This window comes from Cebus imitator, unplaced genomic scaffold, assembly GCF_001604975.1.
Source record: "Cebus imitator isolate Cc_AM_T3 unplaced genomic scaffold, Cebus_imitator-1.0 Scaffold47, whole genome shotgun sequence".
Taxonomy (NCBI): Eukaryota; Metazoa; Chordata; class Mammalia; order Primates; family Cebidae; genus Cebus; species Cebus imitator.
Window position 1 is genome coordinate 1045574 of NW_016107362.1, and position 27420 is coordinate 1072993.

General features: G+C 40.7%; 2 protein-coding genes across 6 annotated transcripts; both read left to right on the forward strand.

Moving 5' to 3' along the window:
- The first annotated feature begins 1261 nt into the window (after positions 1–1261).
- Positions 1262–26822, forward strand: TLR10 (toll like receptor 10). 5 transcript variants are annotated; one of them, XM_017527287.2, is made up of 4 exons: positions 17027–17196; positions 23548–23646; positions 23967–24080; positions 24209–26822. In XM_017527287.2, exon 4 carries the CDS (start codon positions 24271–24273, stop codon positions 26704–26706), a length of 2436 nt encoding a protein of 811 aa, XP_017382776.1. In that variant the 5' UTR covers positions 17027–17196; positions 23548–23646; positions 23967–24080; positions 24209–24270; the 3' UTR covers positions 26707–26822. The 5 variants fall into 5 exon arrangements, with proteins under 5 accessions (XP_037593940.1, XP_017382776.1, XP_017382777.1 ...); XM_037738012.1 differs by lacking the exons at positions 17027–17196; positions 23548–23646 and adding an exon at positions 1262–1568 and having other exon boundaries at positions 23983–24080; XM_017527288.2 differs by lacking the exon at positions 23548–23646.
- On the forward strand, positions 13765–16010 carry LOC108303460 (60 kDa heat shock protein, mitochondrial-like). Its single transcript, XM_037738013.1, is given in 4 exon segments — positions 13765–14454; positions 14457–14686; positions 14689–15145; positions 15148–16010. Coding segments are annotated over 4 exon segments (1701 nt in total). The 5' UTR covers positions 13765–13838; the 3' UTR covers positions 15546–16010.
- Positions 26823–27420: the final 598 nt, after the last annotated feature.

Below are 27420 nucleotides of genomic sequence, written 5' to 3' on the forward strand. Positions count from 1 at the left end.
TCCTTTTCATTTTAAGGAAAATGACTCAGGTCCCCAGCCCTATGGTTACAGGAAAACAGTTCCTCCTTGTGATTTCAGAGAAGAGCTGGACTGCCTGGCTGACTCACATTCTCTCCTTCTGAACTCCTTCTTCTGGTAGCTCCCTGTCACTTTGGACTAGAGATGGCACTGCTCTCCTTGGCTGTCCTGGAACTGAGAGACAGACTTCATGCTACTAGGACAGAGCTGCTTCTTGAATTCCCCAAGTAAACATGCACCCGTGTGGATGACAAGCCTTAATAAAAATTCATTGTCAGAGTTAGTCAACAAGGTCCCAAGCAAGCTTGAGAGCCAGGGAACAGAAGTGCCACCTATAGTGATATAGGCACACCTATGAGGACATTCGTCTTTCCTCCAAGACAACTTGAAGTTACAGATACTTCCTAGAACTTAAAAAGTTTGATAGTCTCTTACCTGAAGAAATAGAAACATTGGAAAATGTATTAAGGAATTTCTGTGACATTAGAACAAAATGACTAATTGCCAATGCAAGAGAAAAAATAAGAAGTAAGAGCCTGAGTATGGGAAGTCCACATCCATCTAATAGGTGTCCCAGAATCAGAAAAAGAAATGAGGTGAAGACATTATAAAAAGAAATAAGACAGAGAAATCCCACTGAAGGACATGAGTCTCCTAAAAGTACCCAGCAAAATGAACAGTACAAAGACTCAAACCAAGGCACTTTCTCTTGAAATTTTAGACCACCAGGGACAACAATACTAAAAGCTTCCAGAGAGAGAGAGAAAGAAAAGAGAAACCAGGTTACATAGAAGCATCAGAAATCAGAATGGTCATACATCTCTCAATACAATGCTAGAAGCTAGAAGATAATAGAACAGGCCGGGCGTGGTGGCTCACGCCTGTAATCCCAGCATTTTGGGAGGCTGAGGTGGGCAGATCACGAGGTCAAGAGATCGAGACCACCCTGGCCATGATGAAACCCCCTCTCTACTAAAAATACAAAAATTAGCCGGGTGTGGTGGCACTCGCCTGTAGTCCCAGCTACTAGGGAGGCTGAGGCGGAAGAATTGCTTGAACCCAGAAGGCGGAGGTTGCAGTGAGCCGAAACTGCGTCACTGCACTCCAGCCTGGTGACAGAGCAAGACTCCGTCTCAAAAAAAAAAAAAAAAAAAAAAAAAAAAAGAAGAAAATAAAAAAAAAAAAAAAAAAAAAAAAAAAAAAAAAAAAAAAAAAAAAAGAAGATAATAGAACCATACCTTCAAAAATTGTGTGGGAAAATCATTTGCAACTTATAACTTTATATCCAGTCAAGCAATCAGTCAAATATGAGGCATGACATTCAAGTTCTCCCTCCAAATGAACTATCAATGCATTCTTTCAAGAGACTACTGGATGATGAGTTCCACTATAATGGATAAAAACCAACAAAGAAGATGCTGTGCATTCCAAGAAACAAGACATCGAATACAAGTGAGAGGAGCAATGGCTTTCCAGGGTAGCAGCAACTCAAAGTGAGAGGATGTCAGCTCTGCAGAAATCCAGTGCATACTGGGACAAAATGACAGAGGGTAATTTGAGAGAGGTGATTGTTTATTTGATAGATTTCATTAAATTACATTTTTTACTTGAGAGCTATTTGGGAATATGAGGAAAATTATCATAGAAACATTGAAAACAAAACAAAATGCAAGGCAATTATTAACTAGAAGAAAACCAAAAAGTATAATCATAGATTGTAATCATACTGTATAATGTAGCTTTTAGTGAAGCCCAATATTACATAGGTCATAATAATGTAAATACTGAACATCAATTTAACCAAAAGTCAGAGTTCATATCTAAATCTCTGCCAAAATATTGCTCTTTTAAAAAGTAAACCATTGAGGCCTGGTGCAGTGGCTCATGTCTGTAATTCCAGCACTTTGGGAAGCTGAGGCAGGTGGATCACCTGAGGTCAGGCGTTCAAGACTAGGCTGGGTGACATGGTGAAACCCCGGCTCTACTAAAAATACAAAAATTAGCCGAGCATGGTGGCATGTGCCTGTAATCCCAGCAACTTGGGAGGCCAAGGAACAAGAATCACTTGAACCTCGGAGGTGGAGGTTGTAGTGAGCCAAGATCACATCATTGCACTCCAGCCTGAGTGACAGAGCAAGACTCCATCTCAAAAAACAAAACAAAACAAACCCATAAACCATTGAGTTGGATAAATGCTTTCTTTTAAAAATTAGATATAAATGATACCAGCTGCAGTGGTGTGCTGGTAAATGTTTAACAACAGATTCGCAGATAAAAAAAGCTTTGACAAATTATTAACGTTTTCTTCATTACTTTTATAAGTCTAGAAAATTAGGCAAAACAATAAAGTCCTAATTTGTAGTGTTTGCCAATTTTGTGGTGTAAATACTCCTACTGCGGTTGATTCCAATGTGACATCACTGAAGGCGGAGTTGGAAAGAGATGTGCAGTATACCATTCATTGTGAAGTGTTTCCACCATATAGATACAGTAGACATAAATAACATGCTGGAGTGCAGTGGCACAATCATAGCTCACTGCAACCTTGAACTCCTGGGCTCCAGAAATCCTCTTGCCTCAGCCTCCCAAGTAGCTAGGAATATGGGCATGCCACTACACCTAGCTCATCCATCTTTAAAATTTTTTTGTAGAGATGGGCTCTTGCTATGTTGCCCAGACTGACCTTGAACACCTGGCCTCAAAGGATCCTCCCGCCTTGGCCTCCCAAAGTGCGGATTACACACATGAGCCACTGCACTTGGCCCCAAATTTAGTTTATTTAAATGCAGGTATATATAATTTCATTTTTAATAATGATTGTTTTTAACAACTGGCTCACAAAATTCTTGAAAATTAAAATATGGCTTTTATGAGCTGGTGTAAGCTGGCTCTAGCGGAGCCCTGGATATAATGAAATATATCTTAGCAAGCGTGATTCAGTGTATAATTTTTCATATTCAGTGCAAGAAACAGTGGCATGTGGTGTGGTGCAAACAAGGAAGTCCAGGGGAATTCCTCATGCTGACATGTATTTTTGGATATTTGATATATGATTAAGCCCTGGAACTCTGTCTAAGAGCAATGCTAAGCAAATAATTAATAAAGTTATAAAGATATCTAGACCTGGATGAGAAATCCAGGCTTTCCTCTTTTCATCTGTACTCTTTTCTCTTTACCACTCCCTTGTTTAGCCCTGTATTTTATTTTATCCCTTCTTTTTCTCTCCATTTCTTTCTTGTTCTTTGCCTTCCATCCTAATTTCCTCCGCTTGTTTTTCCCGTTCTTTCTCTTTTTTGCTTTCTCCTTTTGATCCTCTCTTTCTGGTGCTTTTCTCTTCCATTTCTCTCTTTTTCTCTTTAATTTTTCTTTAATATTTATTTGTCCTCCTTTTCTCCCCATCACACCTCTAACATATACACAATTCCTTTCCTGTCCCTAAAGCCTCTGAGATAATTCCTGAGGACGCAGGTCCTGAGTGATAGCTTTACAAGAGGACCATTTCCAGAGTGAGCAGGGTCAGTTGAAAAGGGAGGTGGTGGCTGGAGCCAGGGGGTAGCACATGGCGACATGACAGATGAGAAATACCAATATTTGGCATCATTAGGGGAAGTTTTGTGGGTGCATTAGAGTTCAAGTTTGTTGGCTAATTGTAGGACTGTCATTTATTCACCTGAGGCTCTAGTTCTATTTGCCCAATATAGTAGCCATTAGGCATGTATGGCTATTGAATGCTTGAAATGTGACAAGCCTGAATTGAAATGTGCTGTAAGTGTAAAACACATACCAGGGTTCAGAGACATTATATGAAAAGAGAATGTCGGGGGACTGATCCAAGATGGCTGGATAGGAACAGCTCCGAGTGCCGTTCCCAGTGAGAGTGGCGCAGAGGGTGAGTGCTCACCACATTTCCAAACAAGTTTTCACTGCCCACAGACCAGGAGATTCCCGGGCCAAAAAGTGCTATGAGTTTTCAGCACCACAGTTTCAGCTGGTGCCCTGTTGCACACAGAAATTCACACAAGTCTGGGCTGCCTTTTCAGCTGGCGCCTGGAACACCTGGGAGACAGAGCTGCCCATTCAACTGAAAGGGTTAGGGTTAAGACAGGGAGCCAGGGGATCTGGCTCAGTGGGCACCACCCCCACAAAACAAGCAATCTGAAATGCTCTGGATTGAGAGTTTCGCAGCAAGCACAGCTGGACCCAGGAGCATCCAGCTCCGTGGCGGGAAGGGCGTCCCCCACTACTGAGGCAGTCTGCCATGAGCCATGACCAAGGCAGTTCACACAACAACAGGGCAGAGCTTGCAACAGCTCAGCAACGCCTCTGCTGGCAGACTGTGACTAGACTACTCCATGCAGGACAGAGCACCTATTAAAAAAGGCAGCAGCACAACAAGGACTTATAAATAAAGCTGACCTTCCTAGGACACAGCACCTGGGAAAAGAGGCGGTTATGAGTTCAGCTGCAGCAGATTTAAAGATACCTGCCCGGTAGCTCTGCACAGAACAGTGGAGCTCCCAGCATAGCACTTGAGCTCCTATAAGGGACAGACTGTCTCCTTAAGCAGCTCCCTGACCCCCGTATACCCAAAGAGACATCTCATAAAAGGGAGCTCAGGCTGACATCAGGCAGGTACCATTCTGGGATGAGGATAGCAGAGGAAGAAACCTGCAGCAACCCTTGCTGTTCTGCAGCCCCCGCAGGCAATCCCCAGGCAACGGGGTCTGGAGTGGACCTCCAGCGGTCCTGCAGTAGAGAAGCCTGACTGTTAGAAGGAAAACTAAGAAGCAGAAAGAAATAGCTTCAACATCAACAAAAAGGACATCCACTCAGAGACCCCATCTGAAAGTCACCAACGACAAAGACCACAGGTAGATAAAACCACTAAGATGGGAAGAAAACAATGCAAAAAGAGGAAAACACCAAAAACCAGAAGTCCTCTCCTCCTCCAAGGGATCAAAACTCCTCACCACTTAGGGATCAAAGATGGATGGAGAATAAATTGGATGAATTGACAGAAACAGGTTTCAGAAGGTGGGTAATAACAAACTTCTCAGAGCTAAAAGAACATGTTCTAACTCAATGCAAAGAAACTAAGAACCTTGAAGAAAGGTTAGATGAGATGCTAACTAGGATAAACAGCTTAGAGAAGAATATAAATGACTTGATGGAGCTGAAAAACACAGCACAAGAACTTTGTGAAGCATACACAAGTTTCAATAGCTGAATTGACCAAGTAGAAGAAAGGATACGAGAGACTGAAGATCAACTCAATGAAATAAAACAAGAAGGCAAGAATAGAGAAAAAAGAGTGAAAGAAATGAACAAAGCCTCCAAGTAATATGGGATTATCTGAAAAGACCTAATCTATATTTGATAGGTGTACCCGAATGTGACGGAGAGAATGAATCCAAGCTGGAACACACTCTTCAGGATATATCCAGGAGAACTTCCCCAACCTAGCAAGCCAGGCCACCATTCAAGTACAGGAAATACAGAGAACACCACAAAGATATTCCTCAAGAAGAGCAATCCCAAGGCACATAATCGTCAGATTCACCAGGGTTGAAATGAAGGAAAAAATGCTAAGGGCAGCAAGAGAGAAAGGTCCAGTTACCCACAAAGGGAAGCCCATCAGACTCAGTAGATCTCTCAGCAGAAACCCTACAAGCCAGAAGAGAGTGAGGGCCAATATTCAACATTCTTAAAGAAAAGAACTTTCAACCTAGAATTTCATATCCAGCCAAACTAAGCTTCATAAGCGAAGGAGAAAGAAAATCCTTTATGGACAAGCAATTGCTGAGAGATTTCATCACCACCAGGCCTGCCTTATAAGAGCTCCTGAAAGAAGTACTAAACAAGAAAAGGAACAAACAGTACCATGCACTCCAAAAACATACCAAATGGTAAAGACCATTGACACAATGAAGATAATGTGTCAACTAACAGCAAAACAACCAGCTAGCATCAAAATGGCAAGATCAAATTCACACATAACAACATTAACATTAAATGTAAATGGGCTAAAGGCCCCAATCAAAAGACACAGACTGGCAAATTGGATAAAAAGTCAAAATCCATTGATATTCAGGAAACCCATCTCACGTGCAAGGACACACATAGGCCAAAAACAAAAGGATGGGGAAAGATTTATCAAGCAAATGGAGAGCAAAAAAAAAGCAGGAGTTGCAATCCTAGTCTTTGATAAAATGGACTTTAAACCAACAAAGATCAAAAGAGACAAAGAAGGGCATTACATAATGGTAAAAGGATCAATGCATCAAGAAGAGCTAACGATCCTAAATGTATATGCACCCAATACAGGAGCACCCAGATTCATAAAGCAAGTTCTTAACAACCTACAAAGAGACTTAGACTCCCACACAATAATAGTGGGAGACTTTAACACTCCACTGTCAATATTAGAAAGATCAACGAGACAGAAAATTAACAAGGATATCTAGGACTTGAACTCAGATCTGGACCAAGTGGACCTAATAGACATCTACAGAAATCTTCGCCCCCAAACCCACAGAACATACATTCTTCTCAGCACCATACGGCACCTACTCTAAAACTGACCACATAATTGGAAGTAAATCACTCCTCAGCAGATGCAAAAGAACAGAAATCATAACAGTCTCTCAGACCACAGTGCAATCAAATTAGAACTCAGAGTTAAGAAACTGGCTCAGAACCACACGACTTCATGGAAACTGAACAACTGGCTCCTGAATGTCAACTGGATAAACAATGAAATGAAGGCAGAAATAAAGTTGTTCTTTGAAACCAATGAGAATGAAGACACAACATACCAGAATCTGTGGGACACATTTAAAGCAGTGTCTAGAGGGAAATTTATAACAATAAACACCCACCAGAGAAGCGAGGAAAGATCAAAAATCGACACCCTATCATCAAAATTGAAAGAACTAGAGGAGCAAGATTTAAAAAAAACTCAAAAGCTAGCAGAAGACAAGAAATAACTAAGATCAGAGTGGAACTGAAGGAGATAGAGACACACAAAAAAATCCTTCAAAAAAATCAATAAATCCAGGAGCTGGTTTTTTGAAAAGATCAACAAAATAGACCACTAGCCAGAGTAATAAAAAAGAAAAGGGAGAAGAATCAGATAGATGCAATAAAAAAAAATGAAAAAGGGGGTATCACCACTGACTCTACAGAAATACAAATTAAAACCAGAGACTACTACAAACAACTCTATGCACATAAACCAGTAAACCTGGAAGAAATGGATAAATTCCTGGACACTTGCACCTGCCCAAGCCTAAACTAGGAAGAAGTTGAAACCTTGAACAGACCAACAACAAGGGCTGAAGTTGAAGCAGCAAGTAATAGCCTACCAACCAAAAAAAGTCCAGGTCCAGACAGATTCACAGTTGAATTCTACCAGATGTACAAAGAGGAGCTGGCACCATTCCTTCTGAAACTATTCCAAACAATACAAAAAGAGGGAATCCTTCCCAAATCATTTTATGAGACCAACATCATCCTGATACCAAAACTCGGAAGAGACTCAACAAAAAAAGAAAACTTCAGGCCAATATCCATGATGAACATTGATGCATAATGTTCATCAATAAAATAAAATACTGGCAAACCGATTGCAACAGCACATCAAAAAGCTTATCCAGCACGATCAAGTAGGCTTCATTCCGGGGATGCAAGGCTGGTTCAACATACGCAAGTCTATAAACATAATCACCCACAAAAACAGAACCAAAGACAAAAACCACATGATTATCTCAATAGATGCAGAGAAGGCCTTTGACAAAATTCAAGAGCATTTTAAGCTAAAAACTCTCAATAAACTAGGTATTGAAGGAACATATTTCAAAATAATAAAAGTTATTTATGACAGACCTACAGACAACATCATACTGAATGGGCAAAAACTGGAAGCATTCCCTTTGAAATCTGGCACTAGACAAGGATGCCCGCTCTCATCACTCCTATTCAATATAGTATTGGAAATTCTAGCCAGAGCAATCAGGCAAGAAAAAGAAATAAAGCATATTCAATTAGGAAAAGAAGAAATCAAATTGTCTCTACTTGCAGATGACATGATTGTATATTTAGAAAACCTAATCATCTCAGCCCAAAGTCTCTTTAAATTGTTAAGCAACTTCAACAAAGTCTCAGGATGCAAAATCAATGTGCAGAAATCACAAGCATTTCTATACACCAATAACAGACTAACAGAGAGCCAAATCATGAGTGAACTCCCATTCACAATTGCTACAAAGAGAATAAAATACCTAGGAATACAACTAACAAAGAATGTAAAGGACCTCTTCAAGAAGAACTACAAACCACTGTTCAAGGAAATAAGAGAGGACACAAACAGATGGAGAAACATTCCGTGCTCATGGTTAGGAAGAATCAATATCCTGAAAATGGCCATGCTGCCCAAAGTAATCTATAGATTCAATGCTATCCCCATCAAGCTACCAATGACCTTCTTCACAGAACTGGAAAAACCCACCTTAAACTTCATGTGGAACCAAAAGAGAGCCTGCATAGCCAAGTCAATTCTAAGCAAAAAGAACAAAGCTGGAGGCATCACACTACCAGACTTCCAAGTATACTACAAAACTACAGTAATCAAAACAGCATGGTACTGGTACCAAAACAGAGATATAGACCAAGGGAACAGAACAGTGGCCTTGGAGGCAACGCCACACGTCTACAGCCATCTGATCTTTGACGAACCTGACAAAAACAAGCAACTGGGGAAATGATTCCCTGTTTAATAAATGATGTTGGGAAAACGGCTAGCAGTGTGCAGAAAGCAGAAACTGGATCCCTTCTTGACACCTTACACTAAAATTAACTCCAGATGGATTAAAGACTTAAACATAAGACCTAACACCATAAAAACCCTAGAAGAAAACTTAGGCATAAAAACCCTAGAAGAAAACCTGAATGGTTATTCAGGACATAGGCACAGGCAAGGACTTCATGACTAAAACACCAAAATAGACAAATTGGACCTAATTATACTCCAGAGCTTCTGTACAGCAAAGGAAACAATCATTAGGGTGAACTGGCAACCAACAGAATGGGAAAAAATTTTTGCAATCTATCCATCTGACAAAGGGCTAAAACACCAAAATAGACAAATTGGACCTAATTATACTCCAGAGCTTCTGTACAGCAAAATAAACAATCATTAGGGTAGGGTGAACTGGCAACCAACAGAATGGGAAAAAAATTTTTGCAATCTACCCATTGACAAAGGGCTAATATCCAAAATCTACAAAGAACTAAAACAGGTTTACAAGAAAAAAACAAACAAATCCATCCAAAAGTGGGAGAAGGATATGAAAAGACACTTTTCAAAAGAAGACATATATAAGGCCAAGAAACATATGAAAAAGTGCTCATCATCACTGATTATTAGAGAAATGCAAATCAAAACCACACTGAGATACCACTTCATGCAAGTTAGAATGGCGATCATTAAAAAATCTGGAGACAACAGATGCTGGAGAGGATGTGGAGAAATGGGAACACTCTTACACTGTTGGTGGGAGTGTAAATTAGTTCAACCATTGTGGAAGACAGTGTGACGATTCATCAAGGACCTAGAAAAAGAAATTCATTTGACCCAGCAATCTCACTACTGGGTATATACCCAAAGGATTATAAATCATTCTATTATAAGAATACATGCACATGTATGTTCATAGCGGCACTGTTTACAATAGCAAAGACCTGGAACCAACCCAAATGCCCAACGACAATAGACTGGACAAGAAAAAATGTGGTACATATACACCATGGAATACTATGCAGCCATAAGAAACAATGAGTTCGTGTCCTTTGTAGGGACATGGATGAATCTGGAAACTGTTATTCTCAGCAAACTGACAGAAGAACAGAAAATCGGACACTGTGTGTTCTCACTCATAGGCGGGTGTTGAACAATGAGAACCCATGGACACAGGAAGGGGAGCATCACACACTGGGGTCTGTTGGGGGTGGGCAAGAGAGGGACAGCAGGGGTGGGTGGGGAGGTCGGGGAGAGATAACATGGGGAAAAATGCCAGATACAGGTGATCAGGGGATGGAGGCAGCAAACCACACTGTCATGTGTGTACCTATGCAACAATCCTGCATGATCTGCACGTGTACCGCAGAACATAAAGTATAATTAAAAAAAAAAAAGAGAATGTCAAATGTCTTGCTAGTTATTTTTTATATTGAATACTTGCGAAATAATATTTTAATGTGGTGAATTATATAAAATATATTATTAATTTCACCTCTTTTAGTCTTTTTAATGTGGTTACCAAATCTCTTCAAAATCTTTTAGGTTCCTAGTACATATCTAGGATTATTTTATTTTTCTTCTATTTATTTATTTAGAGACAGAGTTTTGCTCTTGTTGCCCAGGCCAGAGTGCAATGGCATGATCTCGACTCACTGCAACCTCTGTCTGCCTCCCAGTGTCAAGCGATTCTGCTGTCTCAGCCTCCTGTGTAGCTGGGATTACAGGCACCTACCACCACGCTGGCTAATTTTTGTATTTTTAGTAGAGACAGCGTTTCACCATGTTAGCCAGGCTGGTCTCAAACTCCTGACCTCAGGTGATCCACCTGCCTTGGCCTCCCAAAGTGTTGGTATTATAGGCGTGAGCTACCACACCCGGCCAGGATCATTTTACTCGTTTGAACAAAAATGCTCTCCCCTCCTTATACTCAAATGTAGTAAATGAATGACAAGTTATTTATATTTCCTAACCATGTGAGAATTTTTTTAGTTTTCATTTATTTTTCAGAAATAGGATTCAGGAAAAAACAAAACAAAACAAAAAACAAAAACAAAATAAAACCTTTGTCGCTATTTTCACTTGCTGATACCAGTAATTAAAGGAGGTTTCCCCAACTAACATATGCTCCACACTAGACTCTGAGCCACCTGCAGGGCCCTGGGGAGAATGCAAGCCCTTCCTTTCACCAGGGAGCAGCTCTACCTCATGTGACTTTCCCACCTGCCCTGTTAAAGGCAAGAACTACAAAAATAGGCCAGGCACGGTGGCTTATGCCTAAAATCCCAGCACTTTGGGAGGCCAAGGTTGGTGGATCACCAGAAGTGAGGAGTTCAAGACCAGCCTGGCCAACATGGTCAAACCCCATCTCTACCAAAAATACAGAATTAGTCGAGTATAATGGCACACACCTGTAATCCCAGCTACTTGGGAGGATGAGGCAGGAGAATCGCTTGAACCCAGGAGGAAGAAGTTGCAGTGAGGTGAGATCATGTCACTACACTCCTGCCTGGGTGACAGTGTGAGACTGTCTCAAAATAAAAATAAAATAGGCTAGCAGACTATAAGGTGGTCATGAATCCTCTGCCCAATAGAGATGCTCTATCTTACATAGTGAGGCAAAGATCTGATCAGATTTCCCGTCTTGGGGCAAGTATTCTCAGAGTGAGCCTCAGCCCTGACTATAAGCCATGAGCCTGGGAAAAGGCTGTAGGAAGACACATGTAGAAGCAAAGGCAGCAATAAAGAGAAGTGGGTAATAACAAGACAGTCTGACCACCACGACTGCTCTGGGAGTCCCCAGAAGCCACTGCTCCAGGTCTTTACAGGGCCTGGCTGTGCTGCTGTGTTTCCTCACCACCTCCAGTGTCTTTAAAATAAACCTCCATCCCCTTATGGTAACCCAAGGTTCTCTGTTCATCGCAACTTACATAAGAAGGCAGAATCATAGCAGGCCCATGTCTGCAGTCAGAGGAAGGCATAACAGGGGAATTGAGTGTGTGAGTGTGTGTGCATATGTGCATGCCCATGTGCATGCATGTGTGTATGTGTGTGCATGCCCACGTGCATGCGTGTGTGTGAGTGTGTGAGAGTGTGTGCATGTGTGTGTGTGCGTGTGCCCACAGGCATGCATATGTGTAGGGGGCGGGGGAATGTTTGTTTGAAAGGAATAAAAATATTACATCTTAAAGTTATCAGCACATATGGTTCTGAGCATACTATTCTCAGTTGCCAGTTGTGAATAAGGATTTAAATGTTTTAGAAATCTCAGGTGAAGGCAAACAGAGTATTACATCATGTCTTGGACACCTGGAGTCATGAAAAAATTGTAGGCTTTGGAAGCAGACTTACTTAGTTTTGAAACTTGGCTCCATCCTCTACTAGATGATGACCTTGGGCAAGTTTCTTGTTCTCTCTCAACCAGTTTTTTCAGTTGTCGAATGGGAATAAAGTATATGTTCTAAGTAGTTTGTGGTGATGATTAGCCAATATCTTGTGTGCAATACCTTCTGCACTTAGGAAGTAAATGCAAACTTAATGATAATGATTAGGTGACACAGACAACAGCTCCTTACTTGGCTCAACTTGTTTTTCATAAACAAATGTAAAAACATGTAAAGAAAACTTCTCCATTTACTGACAATAAAGTATTTAAACATGCTGGTCTCTGGGAAAAGGAAGAATATGTCTTTGGACAACAAAAATCCCAAGTGATTATTTTTCCTTGAGAGGCAATACACAGTGTGAGTGTACTGATCATAGTGGTTTGAGAATTTCTGAACTGAAAAAGATTTTAGAGCTCAGTTCATCTAACAAGCTAGGAATACCCTCTCCAACATTCCTGAGGGGTGTGCAGCCAGCACCTGTCTTCCCCTGTCTGTGTAATGTGCATGTTTGTATATGTTTAGGTGAGCAGCAGAGCTGGTTTTGTTTTGCTGTTGTTTTTCTTTAAACAGTTATTTATTCTGTAATTTTCCCCTAAAATGTATGTGGAAATATATACACTACATTTTAATTTAAAAACCCCAATGTGACAGTTAAAAAAATGTATTTTAAGAACCCACCCACTCCCCCATTTTGCATGACAGAAATCTATTATAATCATTCATGTTTAAATTGATCGTTCCTCCTGTGGACAAATCTATTTGGAAATTTTCTTCTTTACTTGTGATCTCCAGCAGTCACCTAAATCTTAAGTCGAGTATGAAAAAAACCTCAAAATGTTGCTTTAAAAATTGATCTGTACTTTGCAATCTACATTTTAAAAAAATATGTCTGTTTCACCACTTCACTTCAAGACAAGGCCTCTAGCTCATTGGTCTCCAATCTTTTTGGCACCAAGGACCAGTTTCATGGAAGACAGTTTCTCCAGGTTTGGAGATGGAGGTGAGATGGTTTCAGGATGATTCAAGCGTATCACATTTACTTTATTTCTATTATTATTACATTGTAATATAATATACAATAAAATAATTCTACAACTCACCGTAATGTAGAATCAGTGGAAGCCCTGAGCCTGTTTTCCTGCAACTAGATGGTCCCATCTGGGGTGATGGGAGATGGTTAGAAATCACCAGACATTAGATTCTCATAAGGAGCATGCAACCTAGATCCCTCACACATGCATCTCGCAGTAGGGTTTGCGCTCCTATGAGAATCTAATGCTGCTGTTGATTTGACAGGAGGTGGAGCTCAGAGCTCAGGTGGTAATGCGAGCGATGGGGAGTGACTGTAAATACAGATGAAGCTTCACTTGCTTACCCACCACTCACCTCTTGCTGTGCAGCTCAGTTCCTAACAGGCCATGAACTAGTTCCTGTCTGTGGCCCAGGGGTTGGGGACCCCTGCTCTAGATAACTCCTTCCCACTCTCTTCCTGCTAGATTGCGGAAATTATGGAGCCACCATTCCTATTCCTGCTAATCATCACATGACTGCCCTTCCAGCTGATGAAAGGGATAACTGGCCCTCACTCGCCGTAGACGACCTGCTTTTCCGCGCGCACGCCCTGCCGCCGCCCCGCAGAAATGTTTCGGTTACCCACCGTCTTTCGCCAGATGAGACCGGTTTCCAGGGTCCTGGCTCCTCATCTCACTCGGGCTTACGCCAAAGATGTAAAATCTGGTGCAGATGCCCGAGCCTTAATGCTTCAAGGTGTAGACCTTTTAGCCGATGCCGTAGCTGTTACAATTGGGCCAAAGGGAAGAACAGTGATTATTGAGCAAAGCTGGGGAAGTCCCAAAGTAACAAAAGGCGGTGTGACTGTTGCAAAGTCAATTGACTTAAAGGATAAATATAAAAATATTGGAGCTAAACTTGTTCAAGACGTTGCCGATAACACAAATGAAGAGGCTGGGGATGGCACTACCACGGCTACTGTACTGGCACGCTCTATTGCCAAGGAAGGCTTCGAGAAGATTAGCAAAGGTGCTAACCCAGTGGAAATCAGGAGAGGTGTGATGTTAGCTGTTGATGCTGTAATTGCCGAACTTAAAAAGCAGTCTAAACCTGTGACCACCCCTGAAGAAATTGCACAGGTTGCTACAATTTCTGCAAATGGAGACAAAGAAATTGGGAATATCATCTCTGATGCAATGAAAAAGGTTGGAAGAAAGGGTGTCATCACAGTAAAGGATGGAAAAACACTGATGAATTAGAAATTATTGAAGGCATGAAGTTTGATCGAGGCTCTATGTCTCCATACTTTATTAATACATCAAAAGGTCAGAAATGTGAATTCCAGGATGCCTATGTTCTGTTGAGTGAAAAGAAAATTTCTAGTGTCCAGTCCATTGTACCTGCTCTTGAAATTGCCAATGCTCACCGTAAGCCTTTGGTCATAATCGCTGAAGACGTTGATGGAGAAGCTCTAAGTATTCACTTGTCTTGAATAGGCTAAAGGTTGGTCTTCAGGTTGTGGCGGTCAAGGCTCCAGGGTTTGGTGACAATAGAAAGAACCAACTTAAAGATATGGCTATTGCTACTGGTGGTGCAGTGTTTGGAGAAGAGGGATTGACCCTAAATCTTGAAGACGTTCAGCCTCATGACTTAGGAAAAGTTGGAGAGGTCATTGTGACCAAAGATGATGCCATGCTCTTAAAAGGAAAAGGTGATAAGGCTCAGATTGAAAAACGTATTCAAGATATCATTGAGCAGCTAGATGTCACAACTAGTGAATATGAAAAGGAAAAACTGAATGAACGGCTGGCAAAACTTTCAGATGGAGTAGCTGTGCTGAAGGTTGGTGGGACAAGTGATGTTGAAGTGAATGAAAAGAAAGACAGAGTTACAGATGCCCTTAATGCTACAAGAGCTGCTGTTGAAGAAGGCATTGTTTTGGAGGGGGTTGTGCCCTGCTTCGGTGCATTCCAGCCTTAGACTCATTGACTCCAGCTAATGAAGATCAAAAAATTGGTATAGAAATTATTAAAAGAACACTCAAAATTCCAGCAATGACCATTGCTAAGAATGCAGGTGTTGAAGGATCTTTGATAGTTGAGAAAATTATGCAAAGTTCCCCAGAAGCTGATTATGATGCTATGGCTGGAGATTTTGTGAATATGGTGGAAAAAGGAATTATTGACCCAACAAAGGTTGTGAGAACTGTTTTATTGGATGCTGCTGGTGTGGCCTCTCTGTTAACTACAGCAGAAGTTGTTGTCACAGAAACTCCTAAAGAAGAGAAGGACCCTGGAATGGGTGCAATGGGTGGTATGGGAGGTGGCATGTTCTAACTCCTAGAATAGTGCTTTACCTTTATTATTGAACTGTGACAGGAAGCCCAAGGCAGTGTTCCTCACCAATAACTTCAGAGAAGTCAGTTGGAGAAAATGAAGAAAAGCCTGGCTGATGTTTAAGACATCACTATAACCATCAGTTACTGGTTTCAGTTGACAAAATACATAATGGTTTATTGCTGTCATTGTCCATGCCTACAGATAATTTATTTTGTATTTTTGAATAAAAAGACATTTGTACATTCCTGATACTGGGTACAAGAGCCATGTACCAATGTACTGCTTTCAACTTAAATCACTGAGGCATTTTTACTACTATTCTGTTAAAATCAGGATTTTAGTGCTTGCCACCGCCAGATGAGAAGTTAGGCAGCCTTTCTGTGGAGAGTGAGAATAATTGTGTACAAAGTAGAGAAATATCCAATTATGTGACAACCTTTGTGTAATAAAAATTTGTTTAAAGTTAAAAAAAAAAAGAAAGGGATAACTTACCTACACCTTGAAGAAAGGCATCATCAAAGTGCTCTAGGATGCTGTGGAAAACCAGTATGGTGGTTCTGCAAGAAATTAAACAGAATGGTCATATGGTCCACAAATTCCACTTCTAGGTATAGACTCAAAAGAATGTTAAGCACCAACTTACACAGATGTTTGTACACCATGTTCATAGCAGCATTATTCACAAGAGCCAAAAAGTGAAAACAACCCCAATGTCCATTGATGGATGAATGAATGAACACAATGTGGGATGTACATACAACAGAATAGTGTTCAGCCTTAAAAAGGAAGGATTCTGATTCTCTGTAATAATAATAGAATGATATGGATAAAACTTGAAGACATTATGCTCAATGAAATAAGCCAGTCACAAAAAAACAAATATGGTATAATTCCACAGACATGAGGTACCTAGAGTAGTCAAATTGATAGAGACAGAAAGTAGAATTGTAGTTTCCAGGGTGTGAGGGGAGGAGAAAATGTGAAATTACTGTTTAATGGGCATAGAATTTCAGTTTGGGGTGATGAAAAAGCTCTGGAGATCGGCAGTGATGGTAGCTGCATAATGGTGTGAATGTACTTAATGCCACTAAATTGTACATTTAAAAATGGTTAACATTGGGTGCAGTGGCTCACACTGTAATCCTAGCACTTTGGGAGGCCGAAGCAGGCAGATCACGTGAGCTCAGGAGTTCAAGACCAGCCTGGGCAACATGGAGAAACCCTGTCTCTACAAAAAATACAAAAAAAATTAGCCAGGCCAGTTGGCATGCACCTGTAGTCCCAGCTATTTGCGGGACTGAGGGAGGAGGATGGCTTGAGCGCAGGATGTCGGGGCTGCAGTGAGCTGTGATCACACCACTGCACTCCAGCCTGGGTGACAAAGTGAGAACCTGCCTGAAAAAAATAAAAAATAAAAAGATGGTTAAAATGGTAAGTTTTATGTTATGTGTATTTTACTGCAATTTTAAAAAGTGTTACGATTATAATGAATATACATAACATGCAATACCACTAGCATGCAGTAGAGGGCGGATGGGATTTAAGCGTCACAGAAAAAGTTGATTCATTCAGCTCCTGCAGCCAATTCTGACCCTGTCAACGAATCATTCACACACCTGCAGCTCTGCTGCGACAGTGCAAGCCCGGGGTAAGAACCTCAGCTTTGTTTCTTGTAATTCTCATGAAAAAGTTATAAGGGCTGTATGGGTCTTTTCTAAAGAGAGATAATTTGAGCTAATATAGAGGGGAGGAAAGTAGAGTTATTTGGATTTTTGGTGTTTATTATTTTATCTAAATTAATGATTGGTGGATCTGAGGAATCTCTTGTAGCTGCTTGCGGGTGTGGGTTTCTTTTCACTGATTGTGGATCAAACCTGGTCAGCCCTTCTATCCAGATTGAACGGTCCCAGGCATTGTGGCAAGTTTTCTCTATCTCTTACTTCTCCATGGTGTATGTTTGCCTCTGCTGGATAAAACCTTGGGCTAGTTAAGGCGTATTTCTTGCTCCTTTATCCCGTTGAAAAGTTCTGTGTTTGTGTTGCCTGTCTAAAAGTAGGGGCAGATCTGAGGGATCTTGCAGAACACAGTTCTTGTTCAGTTTCCTTCAGAAGTGGACAAAGAGGGCCATGGGTTGCTGTAAAGAAGAGGACGGTTAACCACCTGTGGGCATTTGATTTCTTAAAGATCTTTCTCCCAGACCACCTACATTGAGCTATTAATTAGGAATGCAAGCACTTTGAGTTTTACTTCAATTCTTGTGAACTTACAAATTTCCTAAGAATGTATACACATGTAGGCAAAGTCTCTTGAACTTCGTGGCACCTAGCAGAGTGTCCCGTAGCGTGAAGCTTCCGAGAGAGGTGCATGGGATGGGAAGGGAGGAAGTGGCCGCCACAGCAGGTGATCAGGTCAATGGATTCAACCTCGGTGATTCCGTCCTTAGGATGTGATTACATCCTAAGCTACCTCATTTCAAGGTTTCAGGTGCCTTCCATTTGGGTTTAGCTACCATCCAGAAGGTACCAAACAGGTCTGGGTTCAAATCTCTGCTTATTCACTGGGTCATCTTGGGCAAGTTATTTTACCTCTGGGCTTTAACTCCTCCATCTGTAAAACAGGAATAATAAGGGTCACCATTTTGTTGAGTTGAAAATGGGATGAAACAAGGTAATGTGCAGAAAACCCTTAGCTCCATGTCAGACACATAGGAAATACTAAAAAGAAGTCATTCTTACTCTTAGGTTCCAAAGATCATTCAACACTCAATAGGTCCTTAATCTCTTTTCTATTTCTTTATATCACTGGGAAAAGAGAAATTAGATGATAAAATATTCTTTGGCAAAACACTAGTTGTCATTTGATGATGTCTTTTGATTTGACTTTTAAATTATAAGCTATTAAAGGTTTATTAAGGAATGCCATTCTCTGTTTTTTACCTACTTTTAGCATAGTAGTAGGAATATGATATTAATATATATACATAGTATTTATAGGAGACATCTTTCATCAAAAGTTTATGTCCTACTTTTAGGTTGGGCACAGTGGCTCATGTCTGTAATCCCAGCACTTTGGGAGGCTGAGGCGGGTGGATCACTTGAAGTCAGGAGTTCAAGACCAGCCTGGCCAAGATGGTGAAACCCCATCTCTACTAAAAATACAGAAATTAGCTGGGCATGATCGGAGGTGCCTGTAATCCCAGCTATTCGGGAGACTGGGGCAGGAGAGTCGCTTAAACCTGGGAGTTGGAGCTTCCAGTAAGCCAAGATCATGCCACTTTACTCCTGCCTGGGCAACAAAGTGGGACTCAATCTCAAAAAAAAAAAAAAAAAAAGGTTTATGTCCTACTTTTAAAATTGCTTTAATGAGGCCAGGCACAGCGGCTCACACCTCTAATCCCACCTCTTTGAGAGACTGAGGTGGGAGGACTGCTTGAGGCCAGGAGTTTAAGACCAGCCTTGGCAACATAGTGAGGCCATGTCTCTATATAAAAGTTATTTTAATAAAATGTCATAATGCATTAAGTATTGCCTGAGAGATAGGACCTTTATTATTATCATATTAAGAGAAGTTCAAAAAGAGTTAGTTCCTCTTCCATTACAGTCCCAGATAAGACTGTGGTATTGGGCTGGGGGAAGAGGTGGATAACAGGTAGAAACTCTGACATCTCAGCCCAGGGAATTCCAGATAAAGCAACCGGGTTAGATTCTGCTACATTCTTAAGGGGCCATGGCTCTAAGACCTAAAAGCTTAAAGTCAATTGCTACAAATTAAGCACTCTGTGAGATGATAACATTAAAAGCACCTTTGTCAACCTAATGATTATAACCGCTGGGGTCCTGCCAAGCCATAATGGAGCCAGAGGCAAAAGAAAGAATCAGTAATACTGATCCTGTCTTTATGAAAAATTTCGATATTTTGTTCAACATAGATTTTTGCGTTAATTTCTTTTTTTTTTTTTTGAGATGGAGTCTTGCTCTGTTGCCCAGACTGGAGTGTAGTGGCGTGATCTAGGCTCACCACAACATCCACCTCCTGGGTTCAAGCAATTCTCCTGACTCAGCCTCCTGAGTAGCTGGCATTACGGGTGCACACCACCATGCCTGGCTAATTTTTGTATTTTTAGTAGGGACAGGGTTTCACTGGGTTGGTCAGGCTGGTCTTGAAATCCTGACCTCGTGATCTGCCCGCCTCAGCCTCCCAAAGTGCTGAGATTACAAGGAGCCACCGCACCCAGCCTAATTTTCATTTTTAAAAGTATTTCATTTAAGCATTTTCTTGCTTACTGAGCTCCGTGGCATCCTCTTAACATTTATACCTTCCTTGACTCACCTGAGTCTTGACCTGATAACTGCCACCGTTTATTAAGCCTGATGTTCTAGGCATGGCACTAAGTGATTTATATACATCATCTTATGCCTATTCACAAGCTTCATTTTACAGGTGACAAAACCAAACCTTCCAGAAGTTAAATAAATGGTCCAAGTTACATAGCTAATGAATGGTTAACATTGGACTTGAATGCAGACCCATCAAACCCTAAAACCAGACTCGTTCTTTAACTATCATGTATCAGGAATTCACAACATAAATGCATTCATTCGACACACACTTATGAGAGCATATTATGCATCATGTTGTGCTAATGATTAAAATGTTGAAATTCATACCTATCTGCATTCATTCATTCATATGTGCATTCAATAAGTAGTTAATGAGCATGCACCATGTGTCAAGCACTATTCTATGTTCTGAGGATACTGAAGTGAACAAGACAGACAGCAATCCTGGGAATAAGTGGAGAGGGGACAGTTGATAAACAAATGAATGGAAGTTTATCATTCATTCAGAATGATATGATAGAGATCAGAATGATATGATAGAGTCATTCAGAAGAGATCATGAATGCATGGAAAATTATTTTCTGCATCTAGTGGCTTGGAAATTGTGATATTCTAAAATTTAACATATAGTTTTAAGAAAACAGAAAGAAAATATAAGGTTTATCATTATACGTTAGATACTTTGAACACAATAATTTGAGTAGTAATTACACTTCCATGCCACAGTTGTAACCTGATTTTCTATTAGAAATATTTAAAAGTAGGTGTAGAAAACTTACTCTTAAATATACAACAGTTCAAAAATCTAGCAGAAATTAAGTTAATTAGATGGAACATTCACCTGTTTTTTCTGATAATTACACTGTGTTATATTTACATATTAATGCAGTATAATATTTTAGTATATATTACACTCTGGGAGTCACTAAAATGTGAGCAAAGAAAAATATGGCCAGAGGCATCTTAAGTCATTTGACCATGTTTTTAAAAGTTGGTGTTTTGAGAAGTCATCTAACTGTGGTGACCTTACCAAAATTATTGCTTTTTTCCAAGATGTTTGCAAGTACTTACCAGAAACAATAGTTTACAAAATATAAAAATTATATAATCAATGTGGGTAATTAATATTTTCACAAAAGAATTCTCCAAGTGTGTACAGTTAAGGGAGTTCCCACAAAGAATCTATGCTCATATGTGTTCTCCAGATCAGATATAAGATGCTCTGTCTCCTTTACTGGTATCAGTGGCTAATGGAAAACTCAGACGTGGTCCTCTCACTCCCTACTCTCCATAGGTTTTCTGCAATTTCTTCCCTTCAAGAAAAAAACAGACTTAGGAAGTTTCTAGAGAAAAAGAAATCCAGATGAGAGAGAGGTAACATTCTAAGTGGCCTTATGTTTTGATTCTGCCCCAACTTTGTTACCCACCATGTTTGCGTGCATGCCTGCGGGTAGGCGTGCCCATCGCCTCCCCTGGTTCCTGACCAGCCTCTGAGAATGATGGGAGCATGGCAAGCACAGAGACATCAGACGTCTCTCCAGCCCATCCTCTTTCTGCTGAGCATGTCTTTTGCTCCCTCTGTCTGTCTATGGGAGTGGAGGTGGAGGGTCAACGTGTAACAGACACATACAAATGGAAGCAGAAAAACTCCCACACTAACTTATCACCTGCCCTCAGTGCCTTCAGAGTGCCCAGTGTGGGGAGATGTAGAGTTCAATTATTCACTAATTTGAAGTTAGAATCTAACCACTTCTCTCCACTTCCACTGAAACGTTCTGGCACAAGTTACTCTGCAGTGTCCCAAGGAGTCTTCCCTGCCAGCCTCCTGGGTCCCAGTCCTTCCCACCCAGCACACTTTAAAATGGGTGTCAGAACTTGCCCTTCGTGGACTCTAAATCCGCTGCTTTCTTATTTCAGTCAGAGGAAAATTGCCAAGTGCTTTTATTTATGTTGTGGGAGAATCAAAACATAAGGCCACTTAGAATGTTACCTCTCTCTCATCTGGATTTCTCTTTTATTTCTGTTTTGATTATGTTGTGGGAGGGACTTGGTGGGAAGTAATTGAATCATAGAGATGGGTCTTTCCCGTGCTGTTCTCATGATAGCAAATAAGTCTCACAAGATCTGGTGGTTTTATAACGGGGGGTTTCCCTGCACATGCTCTCTTGCCTGCTGCCCCATAAGACATGACTCTGCTTCTCATTCGCCTTCTGCCATGATTGTGAGGCCTCCCCAGGTGTGTGGAACTGTGAGTCATAACATATAAATGTATTATTTTGTTTCCAGTCTCTCTTTTTTTACCCTCTCTAGAATGTAAGTTGTGTAGAACAGAAATCTGTTCCCCAGTACCTAGAAAAGTTTCTGGCAGAGTAGGTACTTAATAAATATCTTGAATAATGAATATTGTAAAAATCTTAGTTCTCCAGCTACCTCTGTGTTATGTCTAATCAAATCAGGTGAAGCCTGACCTGTTTCCCTATGTCCTCAGAATTCTATATCCATGGTTTCCTCATCTATCAAATGGGAGTAATAGTATTTCCCTCACAGAGTATAGTGATAAATAAATGAGATAATATACATGAAGCAATTAGTGTACATCTTGGCACACTGAAATCTAACCTGAAAGTTTTGATTCTATGCCATAACAGAATTCAACAGCTGAATATCAAGAGCTTTGAATTCAACAAGGAGTTAAGATATTTATAGTTGTCTAATAACAGACTGAAGGTTGTAGCTTGATATTCACTGGCAGATCTCAGACTTTTAGATCTTTATCTTTATTTTTTCTTTCTTTCTTTTTTTTTGAGACAGAGTTTCACTCTTTTTGCCCAGGCTGGAGTGCACAATGGTGCGATCTCCACTCCCCAAAACTTCTGCCTCCTGGATCCAAGCGATTCTCCTGCCTCAGCCTCCTGAGTAGCTGGGATAACAAGCATTCACCACCACGCCCAGCTAATTTTGTATTTTTTAGTAGAGATGGGGTTTCTCCGTGTTGGGTAGGCTGGTCTTAAATGCCCCACCTCAGGTGATCTGCCTGCCTTGGCCTCCCAAAATGCTGGGATTACAGATGTGAGCCACCACGCCCAGCCTAGATCTTTCTTTTAGTGACTTTGAAACTGTCTGGTAGAGGACTTTTGGCCCCGTTCCCCAGCCATGTGGAAAGGGCCTAATTCCCGAAAAGGAAGGCCCTTCCTCCCCCACAGGGAGGGTCCCTTATCTCACTCTATCCTGGCCGGACCTAAGACCAGCAACCTTCCCGCCCAGCGGCCCACTGAACCAATCACCATCCGCCCCACCAGCTCTCCCGTAACCTCCCGTCCCACAAGCTCCCGCCTGGCAGGCTTCCTGCCCAGCAATCAACCTAGCCAATTACTACCTGCCAGGTCAGCTCTCCTACCGCCCCAGGCCCTCTGTCCCTATAAAGTCAACCGAACAAAGAAAGCGCGCGCGATTCTTCCCTTCCCGCTTGAGTCGCCCGGAGATCCCAATAAAGTCGGTACCGGTCACCATGCGTCCTGCCTCGAGTCTACTGAGCGCCTGCCTCCGTGGGTCGGGGTCCCACAGCCGGGGTCGCACAGAAACCATGCCTATCTGTGAGGAAACTGGAAACATGTCCCATCTGGAAATTGTTTTTTGACATTATTACTATTATTTGGCAGTGATCCAGATTGCTTTTGCCACCAACCTGAAGACATATAGAGGTAGAAGGACAGGAATCATTCTGTTTGTTTCATGTTTTGGAACTTCCATTTATATAGGTAAGTGTGTTGAAAGTCAGATATTAGCTCCAGGGACTTTCTATATCCACAAATACAAAAATTGAGGGATAGCTCCATGATATCAGTTCAAAGGCTCACAACGTCTGGTATAATAAAACAAATTACTTTCAGTTGTTTTGAAATCTTCAGGTTATCAACGATGTGAGGGAGGGTGTTGCATCTGACCTGAAAATGTAGTTCTTAAACAGATGTAATGTAAGCTTCATTGAGAAAAGAGACTATTAGTGAAAAGAGACTATTCATTTGATGGCCTTATGAGAGCTAAATATTGCATTTAATTTTCTATTGCATTTAATTAGGCTTCTTCTCACTGAGAATCCTGGCTTGCCTCAACATTGGAGACATGGCACAGTAACCAGCTTGGAGACACATCAGCCAATGCTCTAAGATCAAGTTGAAGACCCAACATACAGGTCAGGACACTATTCCAACCTCCTGGTGAATATAGTCAGATGTTGGCATTTTTTTTTTTTCACAAATAAAAATCCTACAGGATTTAACAAACCAAATAAAAACCTAACATTATATACTGTCCTTTTAGGGTTTTGAGTTCATCTTCATCATCCATAGGAGGAAATCAGTGGTAAAATCCTTGGAAATACAATGAGACTCATCGGAAACATTTACATATTTTGTAGTATTGTTATGACAGTAGAGGGCGAGGTTCCAGAGCTGCCAGGAGAAAGGGAGCTGATGACCAACTGCTCCAACATGTCTCTAAGAAATGTTCCTGCAGACTTGACCCCAGCCACAACCACGCTGGATTTATCCTATAACCTCCTTTTTCAACTCCAGAGTTCAGATTTTCATTCTGTCTCCAAACTGAAAGTTTTGATTCTATGCCATAACAGAATCCAGCAGCTGAATCTCAAAATCTTTGAATTCAACAAGGAGTTAAGATATTTAGATTTGTCTAATAACAGACTGAAGAGTGTAAGTTGGTATTCACTGGCAGGTCTCAGGTATTTAGATCTTTCTTTTAATGACTTTGACACCATGCCTATCTGTGAGGAAGCTGGCAACATGTCACACCTGGAAATCCTAGGTTTGAGTGGGGCAAAAATACAAAAATCAGATTTCCAGAAAATTGCTCATCTGCATCTAAATACTGTCTTCTTAGGATTCAGAACTCTTTCTCATTATGAAGAAGGTAGCCTGCCCATCTTAAACATAACAAAGCTGCACATTGTTTTACCAATGAATACAAATTTCTGGATTCTCTTGCGTGATGGAATGAAGGCTTCAAAAATATTAGAAATGACAAATATAGATGGCAAAAGCCAATTTGTAAGTTATGAAATGCAACAAAATCTGAGTTTAGAAAATGCTAAGACATCAGTTCTATTACTTAATAAAGTTGATTTATTCTGGGACGACCTTTTCTCTATCTTCCAGTTTGTTTGGCATACATCAGTGGAATACTTTCAGATCCAAAATGTGACTTTTGGTGGTAAGGTTTATCTTGACCACAATTCATTTGACTACTCAAATACTGTAATGAGAACTATAAAATTGGAGCATGTACATTACAGAATGCCTTACATTCAGCAGGATAAAATCTATTTGCTTTTGACCAAAATGGACATAGAAAACCTGACAATATCAAATGCACAAATTCCACACATGCTATTCCCTAATTATCCTACAAAATTCCAATATTTAAATTTTGCCAATAATATCTTAACAGACGAGTTGTTTAAAAGAACTATCCAACTGCCTCGCTTGAAAACTCTCATTTTGAAGGGCAATAAGCTGGAGACACTTTCTTTAGTGAGTTGCTTTGCTAACAACACACCTTTGGAACACATGGATCTGAGTCAAAATCTATTACAACATAAAAATGATGAAAATTGCTCATGGCCAGAAACTGTGGTCACCATGAACCTGTCATACAATAAATTGTCTGATTCTGTTTTCAGGTGCTTACCCAAAAGTATTCAAATACTTGACCTAAATAATAACCAAATCCAAACTGTACCTAAAGAGACTATTTATCTAATGGCCTTACAAGAGCTAAATATTGCATTTAATTTTCTAACTGATCTCCCTGGGTGTAGTCATTTCAGTAGACTCTCAATTCTGAACATTGAAATGAACTTAATTCTCAGCCCATCTCTGGATTTTTTTCAGAGCTGTCAGAAAGTTAAGACTCTAAATGCAGGAAGAAATCCATTCTGGTGTACCTGTGAATTAAAACATTTCATTCAGCTTGAAACATATTCAGAGGGCATGATGGTTGGATGGTCAGATTCATACATCTGTGAATACCCTTTAAACCTAAGGGGGACTCGGCTAAAAGATGTTCATCTTCCTGAATTATCTTGCAACACAGCTCTGTTGATTGTCACCATTGTGCTTATCATGCTAGTTCTGGGGTTGGTTGTGACCTTCTGTTGTCTCCACTTTGATCTGCCCTGGTATCTCAGGATGCTAGGTCAATGCACACAAATATGGCACAGGGTTAGGAAGACAGCCCAAGAACAACTCAAGAGAAATGTCCAATTCCACACATTTATTGCATATGGTGAACATGATTCTCTGTGGGTGAAGAATGAATTGATCCCCAATCTAGAGAAAGAAGACGGTTCTATCTTGATTTGCCTTTATGAAAGAAACTTTGACCCTGGAAAGAGTGTTAGTGAAAATATTGTGAGCTTCATGGAGAAGAGCTACAAGAGTATCTTTGTTCTGTCCCCCAACTTTGTCCAGAGTGAGTGGTGCCATTATGAACTCTACTTTGCCCACCACAATCTCTTCCATGAAAATACTGATCATATAATTCTTATCTTACTGGAACCCATTCCATTCTACTGCATTCCCACCAGGTGTCATAAACTGAAAGCTCTCCTGGAAAAAAAAGCATATTTGGAATGGCCCAAGGATAGGCGTAAATGTGGGCTTTTCTGGGCAAACCTTCGAGCTGCCCTTAACATTCAAGTATCAGCCACCAGAGAAATGTGTGAACTACAGACATTCACAGAGTTCAGTGAAGAGCCTCGAGGTTCTACAGTCTCTCTGATAAGAACAGACTGCCTATAAAATCCCACGGCCCTGGGGAAGTTGGGGACCACATACGTTGTTAGGATATAAATTGATACAACCTTTACGGTGGGAATTTGGTAATATTTGTTAAAATAGAAAATGGTTATAACCTTTATATCAGTTTCTGGAAGAATTTCTAAGAATGTATCCTATAGAAACATCTTCACAAGTTTATAAGGGCTTATGTAAAAAGGTGTTCATCCCAGGATTGTGTATATTCGTGAAAAATGGAAAACATCCTCATGTCCACAAAATAAGGTCTAATTAAATAAATTATAGTATGTTAATGTAATACAATATTACATACCACTAAAAAGAATGAGGTAGCTCTATATTTACTGGTATGGAAAAATTATATTAATGTGTTATAAACTATTAGGTTGGTGCAAAAATAATTGTGTTTTTTGTCATTGAAATGGCATTGAAATAAAAGTATAAAGAAATCTATACCAGCCGGGTGCAGTGGTTCACGCCTGTAATCCCAGCACTTTGGGAGGCTGAGGTGGGTGGATCACAAGGTCAAGAGATCGAGACCATCCTGGCCAACATGGCCCCATCCCTACTGAAACTACAAAAATTAGCCGGGCGTGGTGGCACACACCTGTAGTCCCAGCTACTCGGGAGGCTGAGGCAGGAGAATCACTTGAAGCCGGGAGGCAGAGGTTGCAGTGAGCCAAGATTGTACCACTGTGCTCTAGCCTGGCAACAGAG